At 39.3% G+C, this 17,940-nt stretch overlaps 1 protein-coding gene across 12 annotated transcripts in view; it reads left to right on the forward strand.

The window, feature by feature from the left end:
- LOC108390166 (E3 ubiquitin-protein ligase E3D) overlaps positions 1-17,940 on the forward strand; it is a 247,507-nt gene that overhangs the window by 207,180 nt on the left and 22,387 nt on the right. For 4 of the 12 annotated variants that reach the window (XR_012124130.1, XR_012124126.1, XR_012124129.1 and 1 more), the window contains 2 exons: positions 3,882-4,050; positions 4,235-4,293. The exons of 4 other annotated variants lie outside the window; for them this stretch is intronic. Coding sequence is in view for 4 of the 8 variants with exons in the window: in XM_073219339.1 (XP_073075440.1) it covers positions 1,231-1,329 (99 nt within the window). In the remaining 4 variants the exon portion in view is untranslated. Of the gene's footprint in view, positions 1-1,230; positions 1,343-1,492; positions 2,383-3,881; positions 4,051-4,234; positions 4,294-17,940 lie in introns of those variants that run through there. 4 more of the 12 variants (XM_073219339.1, XM_073219340.1, XM_073219338.1 and 1 more) reach the window with 4 other exon arrangements.

Genomic DNA, 17,940 nt, shown 5'->3' on the forward strand with positions numbered 1-17,940 from the left:
AAATAAATTGAGGTAAAACACAGATGCTCACAGACCACCATTCAAAGCCATGACGTCTTGATGCTGAGATGCTGAGTGCAGTTCCCAGGGGAGGAACTTGGGGGCGCCACTCTCGCTGCTCTGAGTGTGCGCTGCCTCTGACTCATAAAATAAATGATGAGCGCTATTTCACTTTTTGCCTTTCTTCATAAAAGTGAAAATCCTCGTCAGATTTCTTTTGGTTAGCAAAAACAGGTACGAAGGTGGGCATATAGTAAAAGCAAAGTGGCATTAACTCAAACTTTGAAAAAGCAGGGGTACCTGTAATCTAAAACTAAAGTTGGCACTAGGAGGTCCTGTTGAACATGCACAGGAATTACATGTAACCCCCCTAATCAGCTGCCGCGGCCGGAGGTGAATGTGCCGCCCCCGCAGGCATTCCTCAAGCAGCAGGTAGCAGCTGGGTGAGTGTGGGCACCCTTGCCTTGTACTGGAGATAGACTGCCTTCTATTCGTTTTTCCTATTTAAAATTGATTCTTGAAATGTATGTAGTTGTTATTTGTTTACAATAATGTTCTTCTAACAGTACTGTTAGATCTTTATTAGATTTTCTTCTTTCACTGGCACTAGTTCTGCATTTATCTATCCCAGTACTACTCAAATTCAACTCAGTGTTCCATTCATCAGAGCTAAATAAAACAGCTAAGTAATATATTCTAATCTGCCAGCCCTTGATGTGAACCTATGGAAGTTAAATATAATGTGTGCACTGTGGTCTTCGGTGTTACCTTAAAGACACCATAGTAATAGTCTTTAAGATATAGTAACGTGAGAATTAGAAAATTATTACATTCTTAGACGTCAGTAAGTTTTTTGCAGAAATGTCTGGATACTTCAAAAGCTTTGCTGTATTTCATAATTGAACAAGTCACCGTCATAGGTATGTTAACACATTTACAGAATCTAGGAAATGACAGGACTTAGCAGTGGGGATTGGAGCATGGACTTAGAAATCAGCAGATGTGGTGTGAAAGCTCAAACCCTGCACATGCTGGCTGTAGGACCTCAGGCAAAACACGTCTCCGAGACTGTTCATTCCTCTGTACGTTAATAGTATTACTTACCTTATGGTTATGGTAGTGATAAAGTCAGTTAATATATGAGAAGTACTTGGAATATAGTAAATGCTAAATAAATGGTTACTTTTATCCCTGTGCCTATTCCTAATTCTGAACTTCCATTACTGGCAGTTTATATTAGGTACTAAAAGGCTACCAAAGAAGACAATGGGATTAACGCCTGTGTCTTCAATGCTCCCTGCTCTGGCCAGCACCACCTACTATCACTGACGGCTGCTTAAATGTAAGTCCAGTGCTTCCAGTGAGATGACAAATTCCTTGAAAACAGAAACATCATCTTATACTTTTATAATATACTTGACAATAACTGCAACATTGTTGGGGCATTAACCCAGCTATACAATGAGAGAATATCTTTAAAAATCTATTTTAGGGGACCATGGTGACAAGTGGAATGGTTATACTTGTGGAGAGCAGGAAGACGTAGAGCTGAACCTGCCGGTCTCTCCTGACCCCTGCAGCCCTGGGCTCTGCCATCCTTCATAAACACGTTAAGTGAGGGGATAAAAACAAAAGAGGACCATCAAACCTCAAACATACAAATGTCTTGTGGGGTGGTCAGTTTTCAGTATGGTACCTACTTTTGAAGTCATATTTTTATACACAAGTTGTGTACAAACTCACACAGGACCAGATTGTGATCCTGATGTTTATGCTGCATCTGTAGAGTGATCGATTGCTTGCCAAAATATTCCTGCTAGCTGCTGTTAATGTTATAACTTTGTGATCTCTTGTAATCTACTTTTGCCATATTATAGCTTAAGGTTAATGCAACACAAACAACATTATTTAGGCTTGTGTCTTAGGGCCATGATGTTCTAATTTTGGGTGAAAATGACTGAATATATTGCTTTCTATGCTTTATTGCTTTTTGCTATTTCTCATTTTTCCCCATCCCAAGTTATCCAACATTCTGTAAAACTCAAAACTTATTTTTTCCAAATAAATGCCCTCAACTGTTTATTACCTGAGAAAAATGGAGGGGAGAGTGTTTCTTAGGTTATGAAAAAAGAAAAAGGTAGACAATCTACTCAGGGTTTCTGATAAAACTATAGCAGCCCTTTGGGATGAAGATCATCTTATGAGAAGCAAAGAAAAAGCAACTTCCATTATCTTCTCAGAATGAGCAAGGACGGGCTCAGGTTCTTCTGCTTTGAATTCCTGCTCCTTATTTTCTTGTTACCAACAGGCATTCCTGAAGAGTTGGGAGGGCAAGAATATCTTGATTGTTAAACAGAAAAGTATAGAGCAGCAATACAGCCAGGAGAAAGGGCTCTTGGCAGATAATATGTATATATATATATATATATATATATATATATATATATATATATTTTTTTTTTTTTTTTAATGGGCATGGGGGTTCACACCTTTGTTGAGATTTTACAGGATGTGGACTGACAGTGGTTTTCAGGCCCCCTGCTACTAGCAGAAGGCTTCCCTTGGCAAATTGAGCAGAACACTAATTTAGAAAGCAGGGAGAAAATAAAGCCGCCCTGCTGGGCGTGGAGGCAGGCCCAGGGTGTCTGCTCTGCCGCCCGGCTGCTCCCTGCCGCACCTGCTCCCTGTCTGCCCAGGAGCGTCCCAGCCTGCGGTGGCTTGGAAAGCACGAGTCTCCTCACTCTTGTCTCTGTCTAGTCCATTGCGCTTAGCTTCGTTTTTCCCACTGACACCTTTGAGAGTCTGTTAAAGCTTGGGGCCCTACTCCTAGAAAAATGCATTTCCACTTAAAATTTTAAAATTTTGCATTCATTTTCAGGGCATTTGTGTATAACCACCCCCACCAGGCATATAAAATAATCCCCTAGGTCCAAACTCTTTTAAAAGTCAGTTTTCACCCTAGTCTTTTTCACCACCACCATCCCCCTGAGAAAAAGCTAACAAAGAAGAATATGATAATATCAACCACCTATTCATTTAAAATTAGTTTTGGAGTGAAAATGTTGGAAACCTGGATTCTAGCTGTAAGTCCGCAGTTAGCTGGGCTGCTCCAGCAAGACTTCTTTGGGCCTCAGTTCTGTCTCTGCAAAGATGGAATTTGATGGTCTTGTTTTTTAGCTCTCTTCCAGCTCTAGAGTTCGGTAATTGTGTGAATCAAATTGAGGTGAACACATGCAATCAGTAGACCTCTCTATGACTGAGTACCAGTTTCTGTTATGTTGAACTTGGGTCATTATGCACCCCTCTCGGGTCATTGTGTCCCCCTCTTTTCTGTTTTGATCCAACTGTCCCTACGTCCTTATTCTCTTCCTCACATTGTCATCATCTATATCCCCATCCAAAAAGAAAGTTCATTTATCTCCTTCCCTTTCTTTGACTCATTAAAAGTGGTTAACTACTTCCTTGAGTTAAGCCATCTCAAAGTTCGGGTTAGACAGAGGACAACAGGCAGGCGTCAGTGAATGGGGTCCTGATATAGATGGGTTATGGAGACAATAAGAGGGGTACCTGGGTGAAGGAAGTAGGAGCACGACTTGAGGGAGAAGGGGGTTAGGGCTAGGACAGGGAGTACACTAATTTTCAATGTAGGGCTCCTTGAAATTAAACCTATCATTTCTATTCTGAGAAAAAACAGAATTCCTTGGTTTGGAGCAAACATTTCTCTAAGCTGTAGACCCCAGTTATGACAATGATTCTGCTAAAATTACAATTTTTGAGCATCAGTTTTGCAACAGGCACAGTAACAGATGTTTTGTGGATTTTATCTCATTTAGTCATTATTACCATCCTTTGAGTGCAGCTAGTTATGTTCTTTACATTAGGAAACCAATGCTCATGAGGCTGAGTTGAAGTCAGAGCAAGAATCCAAGCCCAGACCCTTCCCGCCAAGCTGGTACATGCCTGCTGTGCTGCCAGTTAATCAGTAGTGAAGCAATCAGAGGTTTTACAAAGTTCTGCAAAATCCTATCTGCGTAGTCAGTCTGCCTGCAGGTGAGTTTATTACTATGCTGCTCCTCATTTTCTGCGGGTAAATGCAATTTATGAGGCATTTGTAGATTAAGTGGCATACCTAGAATAAAGGATAACCATTGACATGTTTCTCAGGATAAAAAAAGATTGTTGTTTTGTTTTTTCGGTTTTGATTTAATTCACCCCTCTGCCTGACAAATTGGAGGAACCCAGTGCATGTGTTGAATGGATGGCTACACAGATACATGCATGAATGGAAAACAGGTAATTCTCCAGAGTTTAAATGAACTGATTTTGCAATAGTGAATCCAGAAAGCAAAACTACAGCATTCCACACCAGTATGGCTTTATTGTCTACATTCCAGGAAGAAAATATCATAAAACTTTGCACATAACTCTTTAAAGCCCCTGATAAGATTTTTATGTTCCATTTCCTAAGTCCCTTTGTGCAGTTACAAGTAAAGTATTACGGCATTTTCATAGGAAAAAGAACTGATTTTACATCATAATGATTCCATTTGCTCTATGACAAAACCTTGATGTTTTCTAAAAAACCATTTTCCAACTTAATAGCTCAAGGAAGAAGATTGTCCCTAGGGGAACTGGGACAGCTTTATGACTTACTCACTGTACAACTGTCCTTCGGTTCTAAAATGAAAAAAATAAGGGTGAATTTGGAAGGGAAAAGCATGGAATAACTGACTAAGCTCGAAGGTCATTAATGACACTAAGAGGAGTAAAAATGATAAAGTGGACACAGAAAATCATATTCTGTGAAAAATGAGATAGGATTGCTCTAAGCAAAAAGAAAGTAAGGGGGAAAAGCGATGGAGGAAAGCTTTTTAGTACATCTCGGGGAGGGAGGAAGGACCGCACCAAGTGAGTAACTCGGAGTTGGAGCCAATGTGTGCATTCTAGCCTTTACCAGAACGTCAGAGCAAATGTTTTTTAAAAATGGAAGTCAGTAAGAGCACACAGTTAGGAGCAAAGCTTGGCTTCCTGGAGACAGTTTTGTGTCTTCCCCAGGAAGAGAGCCCAGGCAGGGAGCCCGTGAAGCCGAGGGCCTGATGCCACATGAAGTGGAGAACGCTGTTGGCACAGGAAGCAGGTGGGGCCTTTCTGGCCAGTGACAGCACAAAGCTTTCAGTGAGGTGGGTTTCAGCACCCCATGATGGCATTTTCTGGCATTACAAAATTCTCAGTGTGAATTTTATGGTCCTCTTCCTGCTACCACAGATCCGTTTTCGACCTTCATTCATTATTTAGAAGGTAGCAGCACTAGTGAAATGTGCATGACTCATATTGTTTGTGCAAGGTCTGACTGTTGAGTTTACATAGAAGTCTTGACAGAAATAAAATGCTGTCCCACCTGTGAGCCATATGCAGAGTCTGAAAGGTTGCTGTGGGAAGTGCTATGACCTTTAGTCTCAGTGCTGTATGTTGCCTAGTTCAGACTCCTGATAAGTGTGCTAATTTATGATGATAGATTTTATTTTCATGTCATTGGAAGTAGAGCACAACAGTGACAACCAGTGGTCACCTCAAATGTTCGAGCTCCTTTTAGTCAGTGTAAAAACAGTATTCTGGTAATAGAGCTTTTTGCTGTGTCCCCAAATATGCATTTTGAAGCCTCATTCTGGTCTTGTTATCATGTAGGAAGATGATTAGTAAGTACAGAGTGAACCAGTGATCGAGTCTGGCATTGAGGTGAAAAAAATGAAAAGATTGTGGCACAAACCCATTCATGTCCACTCTGGGCATTTTTGCCAAATGTTCTTGCTGTGACCTACTTCTGCAGATAAGAAAAATGATTTTGCCATCCTTCTATAACATTATGGCAATAGTGAACTGTTCCCAAGTGTCTTGGTGTAGGTGGCCTTGTGAGGATAAACATTATTTTCAGATTGTGTCTATATTTGTCTTCTAAGAATGCATCACCACTCTCTAATTATAGGTGATCTGGGATTAAATTTTATGAGTTAAACAGACTAGGATGACAGAAAATATGCACGGAAAGCAGGCACTTGAAATATTGGTGTGCCGTGGTCATTGTTAAGATCCAAACTCTACCTCGGTGCTCAGAATAACACTGAACTATCTTCACATTGTCAGTGTCACCACCTGCCTAATTTCCACATTTTAAGTCACTTGATGATTGAGGTCATCTTTAAGTTGTTGTTTTCAACATGAAAATTGCTTTCATCCAATCTAATTCTTGGCATCTTGCAATGTTACCCCCAGCAAATAATTTTTGTAGGAGAGAAGGCCAGAATATTGACGGAGCTGTGCAGCATCTCTTCCAGAGGCATTTCTCTTGAATGGCTTAGTTGTACAGGTAATGGGAAAGGCTGACTCAGGGCTGCCTCCAGGCTTAGCAGAGAATGTGTTCTGGGTACCACTGTAAGCATTAGGGACGGCCAGAAAGTCACTGGCAGGGAGGCTAATATTATACAGTTCAGATTCCCCCAAGGGAAAAAATGTTTATGAAATTGAACTTAAGTAACTTGAGTCATGAGATACTTGTTTTCTGCACACGTCAGAGTTAGTAGTGCCTGTACCATAAACTAGTTCACAGCGTTGCATTTTTGGATCCATTTTTCTTTCCATGCAAGAATACCTTTTTACTGTGTACCAGAAGTTTTCTCTGAAATTCAGAGAGAACAGTAGGAATCAGTTACCAGCTTGTTGCTGGGTTCTGTGGGACAAAGGGAAGACCCTTTGGAAGTCCTCACCCGGCCTGGCTGCCGCAACCTCTGTGATTGGTTGAGCTGGAGCCAAGGGCCGGGAAGGGCGTAGCATCCCAGGGCTGGGTGAGTGAGCACTGAGCCTTACTGGGAGACCTGGGCTGACTCACCTTCAGCCTGTGCCAGGCTCTGCTCCACTCCCACGCTGCTTAATATCCCAGGACTGTGCACTGTCTGTGTCAAGATTTCCCTGAGGCCAAAAATTAATTCCTTCAGAAAGTTTGGAGTAGTCCAGGTGTGAGTTATACAAGTGGACAAAGGGGAGCTGGGAAGGGTGTTTGGAAGAAGAATCATTCAGATGATTTCCCACACCCCATCCATCTTTCCCCTTATATTTATTTGACATTTTATTGTCAAGTTTTCATTGAAGTATAATGCATATACAGGAAAGTACATAAGTCTTCATCAGTAAATTATTAAGAAGTGGGTCCACCTATTTAACCAGCTTGTAGATCAGGAAATATAAATGTAGTGTGCACTCCTTCCTCCAAAGGGCTATCTCCACCCTGACTTCTGTCATTGTTGTTGATTTTTGCCTATTCTTAAATATCCTGGAAGTGGAATTGTACAGGATGTAACCTTTTGGGCTTTTCAACATTACAACTGCATGTAGCAGTAGTTCTTTTGTTCTCATTGCTGTATAGTATATCCATTTATGAATATATCTCACTTTATCCATTCTTCTATGGATGGGCATTTGGACTGTTTCTGGTTTGGAGCTATTGCAAGTAGTACTGCTGAGAACAGCCCTCTATGATCTTTCGGTGCCCGTGTGTTCTCACTTTTGGTGGATATTTACCTAGGAGGAGAATCATGGATTTTCAGCTTTAGAAGATACTGCCAAATAGTTTTCCAAAGTATTTGTACTAACTTAAACCCCCACCAGGGGTATATGAATTCTGGTTTCTCCAGATCCTCAACAGCATTGGGCGTGTTCTGTCTACTTCATTTAACTAGTCTGGTAAGTGTGGTGATAACTCATTGTGGTTTTAATTTGGTTCCTCTCCTAATTGATGAAGTTAAGCACCTTTGCAAGGCCTGTGGGCCTCCTTTTTTTGTGAAGTGCCTGCTCAAGTCTTACTCTCATTTTTAAAATCAGGTTTCCTGTCTTTTTCTTACTGATTTGTAGTTCTTTATGCATTTTGCTTTGCCTCTAATGATTTTCTGCCTGCCAGATCTAGCCATCTATGATAGAGGGTGTTGAAGTTTCCAGTGCTGATAGGGAATTCATCTCTCTCTCCTTGCATTTCTTAGTTTTTGCCTCACATAGTGGATGCTCTGTTACCAGGCACATGCACATTAAGGATTGTTAGGTTTTCTTGGAGAATTATCCACTTTATCTAATGCCTACCGTATTTGTTAGTTTTGTATTTGTTGCCTTTATCTTGTTTTTGTCTTCCACTTTCTGTCTTTTGTAGTTTTAACTGAGTATTTTATAGGATGCTATTTTCCCTCCTTAGCATAGCAGTTATGCTTTTTTTTCTACCTTTTTCAGTGGTTGACCTTGAATTTTCACTATGCACTTACAAGTAAACCCAAGTCCACTTTCAAATTAATATTATACCACTTCACAACTAGTGTTGAGTACTTTATAATAAAAAAATCCTAATTCCCTCCTCCTGCCCTTTGTATCATAGCTATCATTTGTTTCACTTATATATGAGCATTTTAAGTATGTATGCATATATATATATATGCATATATAAAAACCATACATAATCAAATGCATTGTTGCTATTATTATTTTGACCAAACTGGTATCTACTAGACCAGTTAAGAAAAAGAAAAAATTTTATTTTACCTTATTCCTTTTTCAGTGTTCTTCCTTCCTTTATGTAGATTTGAGTTTCTCACCTTTATCATTTTCCTTCTCTCTAAAGAACTTCTTTTGACATTTCTTGCAAGGCAGGTTTACTGGCAACAATTTCCTCAATTCTTGTCTGAAAACATCTTTATCTCTACTTCACTTTTGAAGGATTATTTTGCAGGGTACAGAATTCTAGGTTGGTTGATTCTTTTCTCTTGATACTAAATATTTCACTTCATTCTCTCTTCTTACTTGCATGGTTTCTGGGAAGATGTTGAATCTAATTCTTGTCTTTGTTCCTCTACAGGTAGGGTGTTTTTTTCCTCTGACTTCTTTCTGGATCTTTTCTTTATCTTTGATATTCTATAGTTTGAAAATGATACACCTACGTGTAAGGGGTGGGGTTTTTTGGCATTCATCCTGCTTCATATTTTGAGCTTTCTGTATCAGTGGTTTGCTGTCTGACATTAATTTGGGGAAAATTCTCAGTAATTATTGTTTCAAGTATTTCTTCTGTTGCGTTCCCTCTTTCTCCTCTTTCTGATATTCCCATGACACCTATTTACATCTTTTATAGTTGTCCCACAGTACTTGGCATTCCGTTCTATTTATTTCTATCAATGTTCTCTTTGCTTTTCGGTTTTCAGTGATTCTATTGATCCGTCCTCCTCTAGCTTAGATTTTCTTTCCTTAGCTGGGTCTAGTCTACTCAAAGTCCGTCAGAGGCATTCTTCATTTCTGGTACAGTTCTTTGATCCATAGCATTTTATTCTGGTTCTTAGGAATCTCATGTATCTACTTACATTATTCATCCATCTACTTTACCCATTAGAGTCTTAGCATATAAATCATAGTCATTTTGAATTCTCAGTCCTAATGTTTCCAACATTCCTACCATGTCTGGTCTGATGCCTGCTGTGGCTCTTCAAATTGTGTTTTTGACTTTTGGTATGCCTTGTAATATTTTCTCAATAGCCAGGCATGATATACTGGGCAAAAGGAACTGCTGTGATTAGGCCTTTAGCAATGTAGTGGTGAATGGTGAAGTGTGGTGGGAGGGGAAGCATCTGTTGTCCTATCATGAGGTCTCAGTTGTTCAGTGAGCCTGTTTCTCTGGGCTGTGAACTTTACAAGTGTTTTTCAGTTTTTCCCCTCTCTTGGGGTAGGACAGCAGGGCTAGAGTGTGCTGCAGATGGGAATTTCCCTTCCCTCTGCTTGCTTAGGCTCTGATATTACCCCAGCAGATCAGGCTCTGGTTAAGTAGATCCCCTGAGGGCAGACCTTGTTAAGAAAAACAGAGAGCTTGGTGCGTATTTCACAATGGTTCCTTTTCCCTTCCCTGCTGAAAGCAGGAGCGGATTTTCCTTCAACCTTTACTGTGCGAACCGGGTAGAGCTCCTGCAAGTAAACCTCACAAAAGCATGGGAGCCACTACGATGGAACTGTGGGGTTGTTCCCTCCCAGATCCGTCGTGCTGAGCTTCCAGCAGGTCATCAGGCACCAGTTCAGGTCTCCCTGCCCTGGCTCGGGCCCTAGGCAGTTTCTGCTCTGCAAACACAGCTCTCTGTATCCTCCTGTCCCTCCTGTCCCTCCCTTCCTGGGGTGATGCTTTGCCCTGTGTCCTCTCTCTCATTGATCCAAGAACTGCTGTTGACACTAGTCTGTCAGCTTTTTACTTGTTAGGATACTGTGGCAATTTCCGAGTTCCTTACATGTAGAACCAAAAACTGCAAATTCCCCCAATATTTTTTAGTTCAGTAAACATTAATTGGGTGCAGTTTGGGTATCAAATGCATTTATCAAGCAGGTGAACTCATAGGATTGAAATATGATGTTTTCCCCCCAGTCTTCTTCACCTACACATTGGGGTGGGGGGGACCTAGTTCTCTTCCTTTCTTCCTTTTGTTAATAATTAACATTCAGCAAATATGCAGATCTTAATTGTTCACTTTGATGAATTTTGGCATATATATACATATATATATATATATATAATCGAGGTTTCTCAGTCTTGGCCCTGCTGACACTTGGACTGGAAATTCTCTGCTGCGGGAATCTGTCCTGTTCATCCCTCCCCCAGTGCATTCCCCTAGTCATGACAATCAGAAGCTGTCTCCAGGTTTTGTCAAATGTCCCCCAAGGATCAGAATCATCCTTGGCTGAGACCCACTGATAAACAGCCATGTAACTACCATCCGAAAAGAAGATATATCCATTCCTCCAGAAGGTTCCCTTTGGGACCTTTGTTAATCCTCCTTCTACCCCAAACCACTGTCGCTGATTTCTGTCATTATAGATTCCTTTTGGCTATATGGTTGACCCTGAACAATGTGGGCCTGAACTGCACAAGTCCACTTCTATGCAGGTTTTTTTCAATAAACATTGTAAAATTTTTTGGAGATTTGCAACAATTTTTAAAAATGTTTGCTTTTCTCTAGCTTACTTCATAGTAAGAGTACAGTGTATAATACAATTAACATATAAATTATGTGTTAATCAGTTGTGTATGTTTCAGTAAGGCTTCTAGTCAATAGTAGGCTGTTAGTAGTTAAGTTTTTGGGGGATCAAAAAGTTATACATGGATTTTCAAACTGTGGGGATGTCAGGACCCAATCCCCATGTTCAAGGATCAACTGAATTTGGACTTTGCATAAATTGAATCATTCAGTGTATACATTTTTTGTCCAGTTTCTTTCATTTAATAATATTTTTATAATTTATACATGTTATTGCATTCATCAGTAGTTTATTCTTTTTTATTACATAATAGTGTTCCATTTTATGAATATGCCACCATTTGTTAATATATTCTGTGTTGATAGACACTTAGGTTGTTCCAGCTTGGGGCTATTTTGAATAAGGCTGCTGTAAATATTCTGGTAAGGTCTTTTTGTGGATATATTTTCATTTCTCTCAGTAAATATCTAGGAATGGAATTCCTGGGTTGTAGGGTACATGTATATTTAATTTCTAATAAACCTCCAAACACTTCTGCAAAGTGGTTGTGCCATTTTACACAACCAGCAATGAGGTATGAGAGGTGCACTTATGCCATATCATCACCAATGACAGTTGGTGTTGTCAATCTTTTTAATTTTAGCTATTTGATGACCAAGGATATTGAGCACCTGTTCAGGTGCTTTTTGGTTATTTATCTTCTATTTTGAAGAACCTAAGTCTTCTATGGTTATTTGTAGGAGTCCCCATACCTGTTTTCCTATCCCCTAAAAATTTTAAAGGAACCTGCCACTGAGAAACCTCAGGGACTGAGAAACCTTTTGTCATCTGAATAAATTTGGCCTAAATTATAAATACTGTGAAAAATACCCTTCTGTTTTTGTTTTCTTATTTGTTTCCAAACATACTGTGAGGTGTGAGAGTATTTTCCTTCAGTGAGGTCAGAAATACTCCTGGTTAGTCAGAGACATATACAACCTACTTTTGTTTTCTTTGGGGAGTTTTCCAGTTCCCGCAGCCTCCACACAGCGGCTGGTCCTACCTCATCCTGATGCTACTCAGCAAACAAATCTACAGCAGGGACCTGTCCCCACACAGGCAGCGAGTGAGTCACCTTCAGAATTCCATATCCAAGGGAGTTCTTGGTGAGTTGTTTTCTGGGAGCATTTTTCTTTTACTCAGACAGCAATGTCTTTACCCAGTCAAAAAAATTGTTTTCTTTCAACAAAGACTCCTTTTTCCATCTGAGTTCTGGTAACAGAACGTAGCCATTTCCTTTCACTTGCAGTGGAAAGAGGTCTCCGGGGTTTTCTTTGTTCTTAGTTTCTGTCCCACAAAATAATTTGTTGCTAAAGTAGTATTTTCCTAGCCTGTCCTCTTGAGCTAACCAGACAAAAAGATTCCTCTCTGAATCTGAGTAATTCAGGATCTGGCTTCTGAAGGGACACGAGGGCCCAGGAAAGAGGGTGTTTTCTCAGGGCACTTTGACAAGAGAGGTGGTGGCCCCCGAAGGGGCGTGGCTTGTGTGTGTGCATGCGTGGAGTGACATGTCCAGGGTACATCGTGATCTCTAAGTACCGTTTCCCACTAAGGGAACCAGGTCTTTGGAAAAATGGCTGATTCCATGTCTAGGATAAGAAACGTGTAAGATGAGGCAGAGTCCTGTCCTAACTGAAGCAAAAAACAAATGAACAAACAAAAACTGTTGCAAACTCCTAGGATCACAGCAGCAGGGCTTAGACTCCAAGTTGAAGAAGTTTCCAGTGACAAGGTGGGACAACTTGAGCATCAATAAAAATAATGACTGCATTAGATTAAAGCATGTCAAATATATTATAAATCCATGAGTTTATAATGACACTAAAAACACAAACAAAAAGAGTTACCATATTCCAGTCTGCAGAAAACTTGACAGAGCAAAGGATCTGATTTCTTCAAAACATAAAAAGCAAAGGGGAAAAAAGGAGAGAATAGGACCCCTTTTCTGAGCCCACTTATTTCTCACAGCCTAGAAAGATGAAGACCTCAAAGAAGTTTTTTACCCCCAAATCAGTAAAAAACAAAACATTTTTCAAAAATGTTTATAAGCCTTATCTTTAAGTATGCCAAATGGAATAGTTCTGAGAGCACAGCTGACTTAATAGAATTCTTGTTTATACTCATAGCATGTTGGCAATTTAATTGTGCTAAAGACACATAAAACAATCTATGAGTTTAAATAATTTCTCTACTCCCTGCCAAAACATAGTGTATTTTTTCTCATGGCTTTATGACTTGGACAAGTTGTGGTATTTACTCTCATCTCATCAAAATTTATCTTTCTGTCTCCTCTCAAAACACCTCTAATCCTGAGGAAATTATTTCTCATCTTGCTATAAAGAACCCCTAAATATGTAATGTTAATTTTGCAGCTTAACAGCCATGATTTCCAGGTATCCAGGGGAGAGCTTTTAAAGACTAAACTTTCCTGGACCCCCATGTGGGCAGCGTTTGCCTGTTGGGGCTGGTCACAAGCACTGCAGAGCCTGGTGCAGCCCTAGACTGACCCGGGGATGGGGAAGCCCTGTTTCACAGATGATGAGACTAAGGCATGAAGGCTGGGCCATCTGACCATGTGGCCTCTAGAAAATGCATATGTTCTTTCTCCCTCAGCTGTTCCCTTCAGCCACATTTTCTCTTACAGCTGTCTATATATTTTGTCAGCTCTAACTTGCATTGAAGTATGCAAATTATTCAGTTGCAGCAACTCATAGAACTTGCATTTCTGTGGAAAGAAGGCAAGACCCAGGTCTCATTCTGAGTTAGAGGCTAGCATTTTATGACAGTGAACTGACTTTAAAGTATTTCCTAACAAAGCAGTTGAGCTTTGGTCATTTCCAAATACGTGATGCCTTAATAGCCAGAAAAGTCCATTCCAAATTGTAATACACGAATGATTGAGTGATTATGGCCTTATGTACATCTATCCACTCATTCCCACTGTTTTACAGTGTCTTCATGAATAATCAGTCAGATTCTTCTTTCTGGTTAATGTTGTGATATAAGTTGGGTATATTTGATAAGAGCCTAATTATTGTAAATTCAGTCAAATAATTTCATGTAGTAAAGACCCATTGTGTAATCAGTGAACACAGATTCAGAGTAGATTACGTCAGTAACCAAGAATGTGCTGGTTGACCTCTAGGAGTGCTACCTGTTACACCCCTTTTGGAGACCCCCGACATAAAGTTATAAGAGGCCTCTGGGCTCCAAGTAATTTTTCATGGAGCAGGTGATATTTTACATTAAGCCATCTCCATTCTTATATTTGCAACATTATAGGTTTGCAGTGTTTTCTTCAGATACCATGTCTGCAATTTTAGTACCTGTCACTGGTAGATGTTATTGTTACTTAGGTAGTGTAAACAAAATAAAGCCTTATTTAATTAAGCCTTGGATATTTTTTATCTACAATCAGCCATTTGTGCTTTATTTAAATAATTAAACAAAAATTCATTCATGAACAGCAGAGAAAAAGATGCATCTGTAGCAAAATCTAAAATACATAAAACATTTAGGTATTGTAATAATAAAAATAATAATAACAACAAGTTTTTCCACTTATTGAGGGCCTGGTCCGTTCCAAGTTTTGCCAAGCCATTTATGTCCCTTATCATACTGAACCCTTAACCGTAGACGGGCAGACCCAGAAGTAGCTGAGGCTCTGAGTGGTCGGTCGGCTCATAGGTGTTGAGGGGATTCAGTCTCAGCTTCCCTTCAGTCTGGAGCCCAAATCTCTACTTTCCCACAGCCTCTGATGTGTGCCTTCTAATGCTAATCTGTTTTTACTTCTCTCTGTTTAATAGGCTCTGTCTCCAACTTTCCAGTCTTCCCATATCAAGGAGAGTTCCCCTTTCTGCACCTTTCTGGTACTGACCTGATTCTTCTAGCTCCTCCTGGAGCTTAGATGTTGGGTGTAAAACTTTCCACTTTGAACCTTGATTACTACATGCCTTTCTCTAGTCCCAAAGCCGTTCTTGGAGAAGCTCCATGAGGAGATGTGCATAAAAGAGCCCCCCCTTTGCTTTCCACATGGCCTAAAGTAAAAAGGCTGAGACTCGTGGTTAAAACACCACATTGCATTGTCTTCTGTCAGTGCATTTACTTTTATTTCATTTTCTAGTTCTAAAATCCTCATGTGCCATTCACTACCCCTCCTTTAAAATGATTTAGAGTTTTATGATCCCTGTTTATTTCCAACAACTCCAAATAACAGGCTTAAGAAATACATGATGTTTATCTAACAATGGATATATTTGCATGTTTCCTTTTTAAAGATTTGCATGTTTTTAAATATTGTATTTCAGAGTCAAGCCTAAGTAGTAAATAGCTAAAGAAAATAGTAAATGACCCCTTTCTTGCCTGTCCTTAACTGTTATTTGATTTTTCCAAGTTATATTTTTTACTGAACTGACTAAACTATGCCTCATTCTCCTCTAACTTAGAGACAAAAATTCCTTCCTGAGATTTCATGCTGATTTCTCATCTATCTGTAGGCTCTTCTCACTTGCTAGAAGCTTTCTCATCTCTTCTTTGAAGAATAATTCTCTTCAAAGAATTTTCTCTTTACAAGAAGGGCTTTAATTTGAATTTTCCCCTCTTTCTCTTCCTTCTAATCCAAAAGAAGTAGTCTACTTTCTTAAAAAAACAGAGTGCCTGCATCATTCCAACTGCTGCTAAATCTGACTTAAAATTGGAAATTATGGATTCTTCCTTCAACTGCAGTTACTATAGCAATTATCTCTTACCATAATTAGACAGAAGGAGCTTTTTAGGATGGAATGAATACTAAGCTCAGAAATGAAAACTGATTGCAAAACCCAGCCCTGTTACTAGCTTACTGTGAGCAGAAGTTGCTTAACTTCTCTGAACTTTGGTTCCTCGTTTTTAATTTAGAGACAATTAAATTAGATATTTAATTCAAGTAGATTTGTAAGGATTTTTGGATGAGACCATGCCTTGCACTTAATTTTTTCACTGCATGAAAATCGTATTAGCATTTACTAAAAGCTTATACAAACTATTAACCTGTTGGCAGGTAAGAAAAAGGATGTGAGTTTACAATTAACCAATTCATAAGAAAAACAATTATTAAACAAACATTTGGGAGAATGTTCAAACTCATAGCAATTAAATAAATTAAAAAGGCACTGAGATGTCATTTTCCTTTTATTAGCACTAATTTAAAAAAGACAATGCTGGTGGCATTGCCGATTGGTACAACTCATTGAAAAAAGTATGCATCAATTTATATAGTAATATTCATACTTCTCAATCTAGCCGTCCCATTCCTGGGATTGTATCTTAAGGGAATATTCAGAAATATGGAAGAAAATCTATAAACATGACCATAATTATTTCAATATTGCTTATGATGTTACCAAACCTGAGAACAATTTAGGTTTGTAATGGATTAAGTTATGATGGACTTTTGCAGCTATTAAAATAAGAATAAAAACTTTCTGAGCAGCATATAAAAATCTTTATGGTATTAAAAATATGCATATATGATAATCAGCCTGAAAAAAATACATCTTAAAACTATATGGAAATAGACTTCCATGATAATTATGTTAGGGCATTATAGCATATGTTTCCTTTTTCTTTTTTCCTGCTTCCCCAAATCTTTTGTAAGGCAATGTTCTTATAAGATTAAAATTAGGCTTTTAGTCTAATGTGTTCAGTCTGAAAAAAAAACATTTATTTGAGTGCCTATTATTTGTCTGGAAAATTTGCTGTAGCATTTTTGGTCTTTAAAAATGCCAGAATCTTTCCTCATTATTTACTCTAGGGCAATACAAAAACAAAAAAGTGTGCTTAGTGGGCTATTTAAAATAAGTCCTTCATATATAACCTAAGCTTTAAGGTGATACTGTGTGTAACCTGAGTATTTAGTGCTACGCTGTCAGCACAACGCGTTTAGAATATAATGGTGTTCTGTCTCACTATAACCATCTGCTTAAAGACTTGTGCCAAACTTAACTTACTGGCTTACTCAGGTCACTTCATGGAGGAGAACAGGCTCTCAGTGATGTATTGACCAGAGCATCAATGTGAGCAAGTCTGAATAATGCATCTCAAAGTTACATGTAGAGGTAACCAGGTTGAAGTAAGCTAGTCAAGATCATTTGCCAAGTATTATAGCATTATTTTTAGTTGAATTTTTCATTGAAATAGGTGTAATTCACTTGTGGTTGTAAGAAATAATCTAAAGTACGTTTTGCCCGGTTTCCCACAGTGGTAACGCTTTACAGAGCATCCTACCGCTGGCAGGGCCGGTGGGGCCCGCAGCCCAGCTCCGCTCACCATACTCAGCCTTCCCCAGTCTTGCCTCTGCTCATTCGCGCATGTGTGCTCGCATGTATGGCGCTCCCACTTTATCGCCTGTGTCTGTCTGTCCGCCACCACAGTCACAATGCTGCAGAGGTCCATTGACACAAGGGTCCCTCCTGTTGCCCTTTTATAATCACAGTCCCCCTCCCTGCCATCCCAACCCCAGCAACCACTTGTACTCTGTAAAATTTTATTTCAAAAATGTTATATAAATGGAATTCTGTAGTATATATATTTTGAAATTGGTTTTTTTAAACTCAGCATAATTCCCTGGACATTCTTCCAAGTTGTTGCATGTATCAGTACTCCACTGCTTGGTACTGCTTTTATTCCATGGTGTAAATGTACCAGTTTGTCTGACAATCTGGGCTGATTCCAGTTTATGATGGTGATGTTATGCTGCTGTAAACATTCATGTTCAGGTTTTTGTGTGAACATGAAGTTTTCATTTCTCTGGGATAAATATCCAAAACTAAAATTTCTGTGTCTTAAAGTAATTACATGTTCAGTTTTCAAAGAAACTACTAAATA

This window comes from Manis javanica, chromosome 13, assembly GCF_040802235.1.
Source record: "Manis javanica isolate MJ-LG chromosome 13, MJ_LKY, whole genome shotgun sequence".
Taxonomy (NCBI): domain Eukaryota; kingdom Metazoa; phylum Chordata; class Mammalia; order Pholidota; family Manidae; genus Manis; species Manis javanica.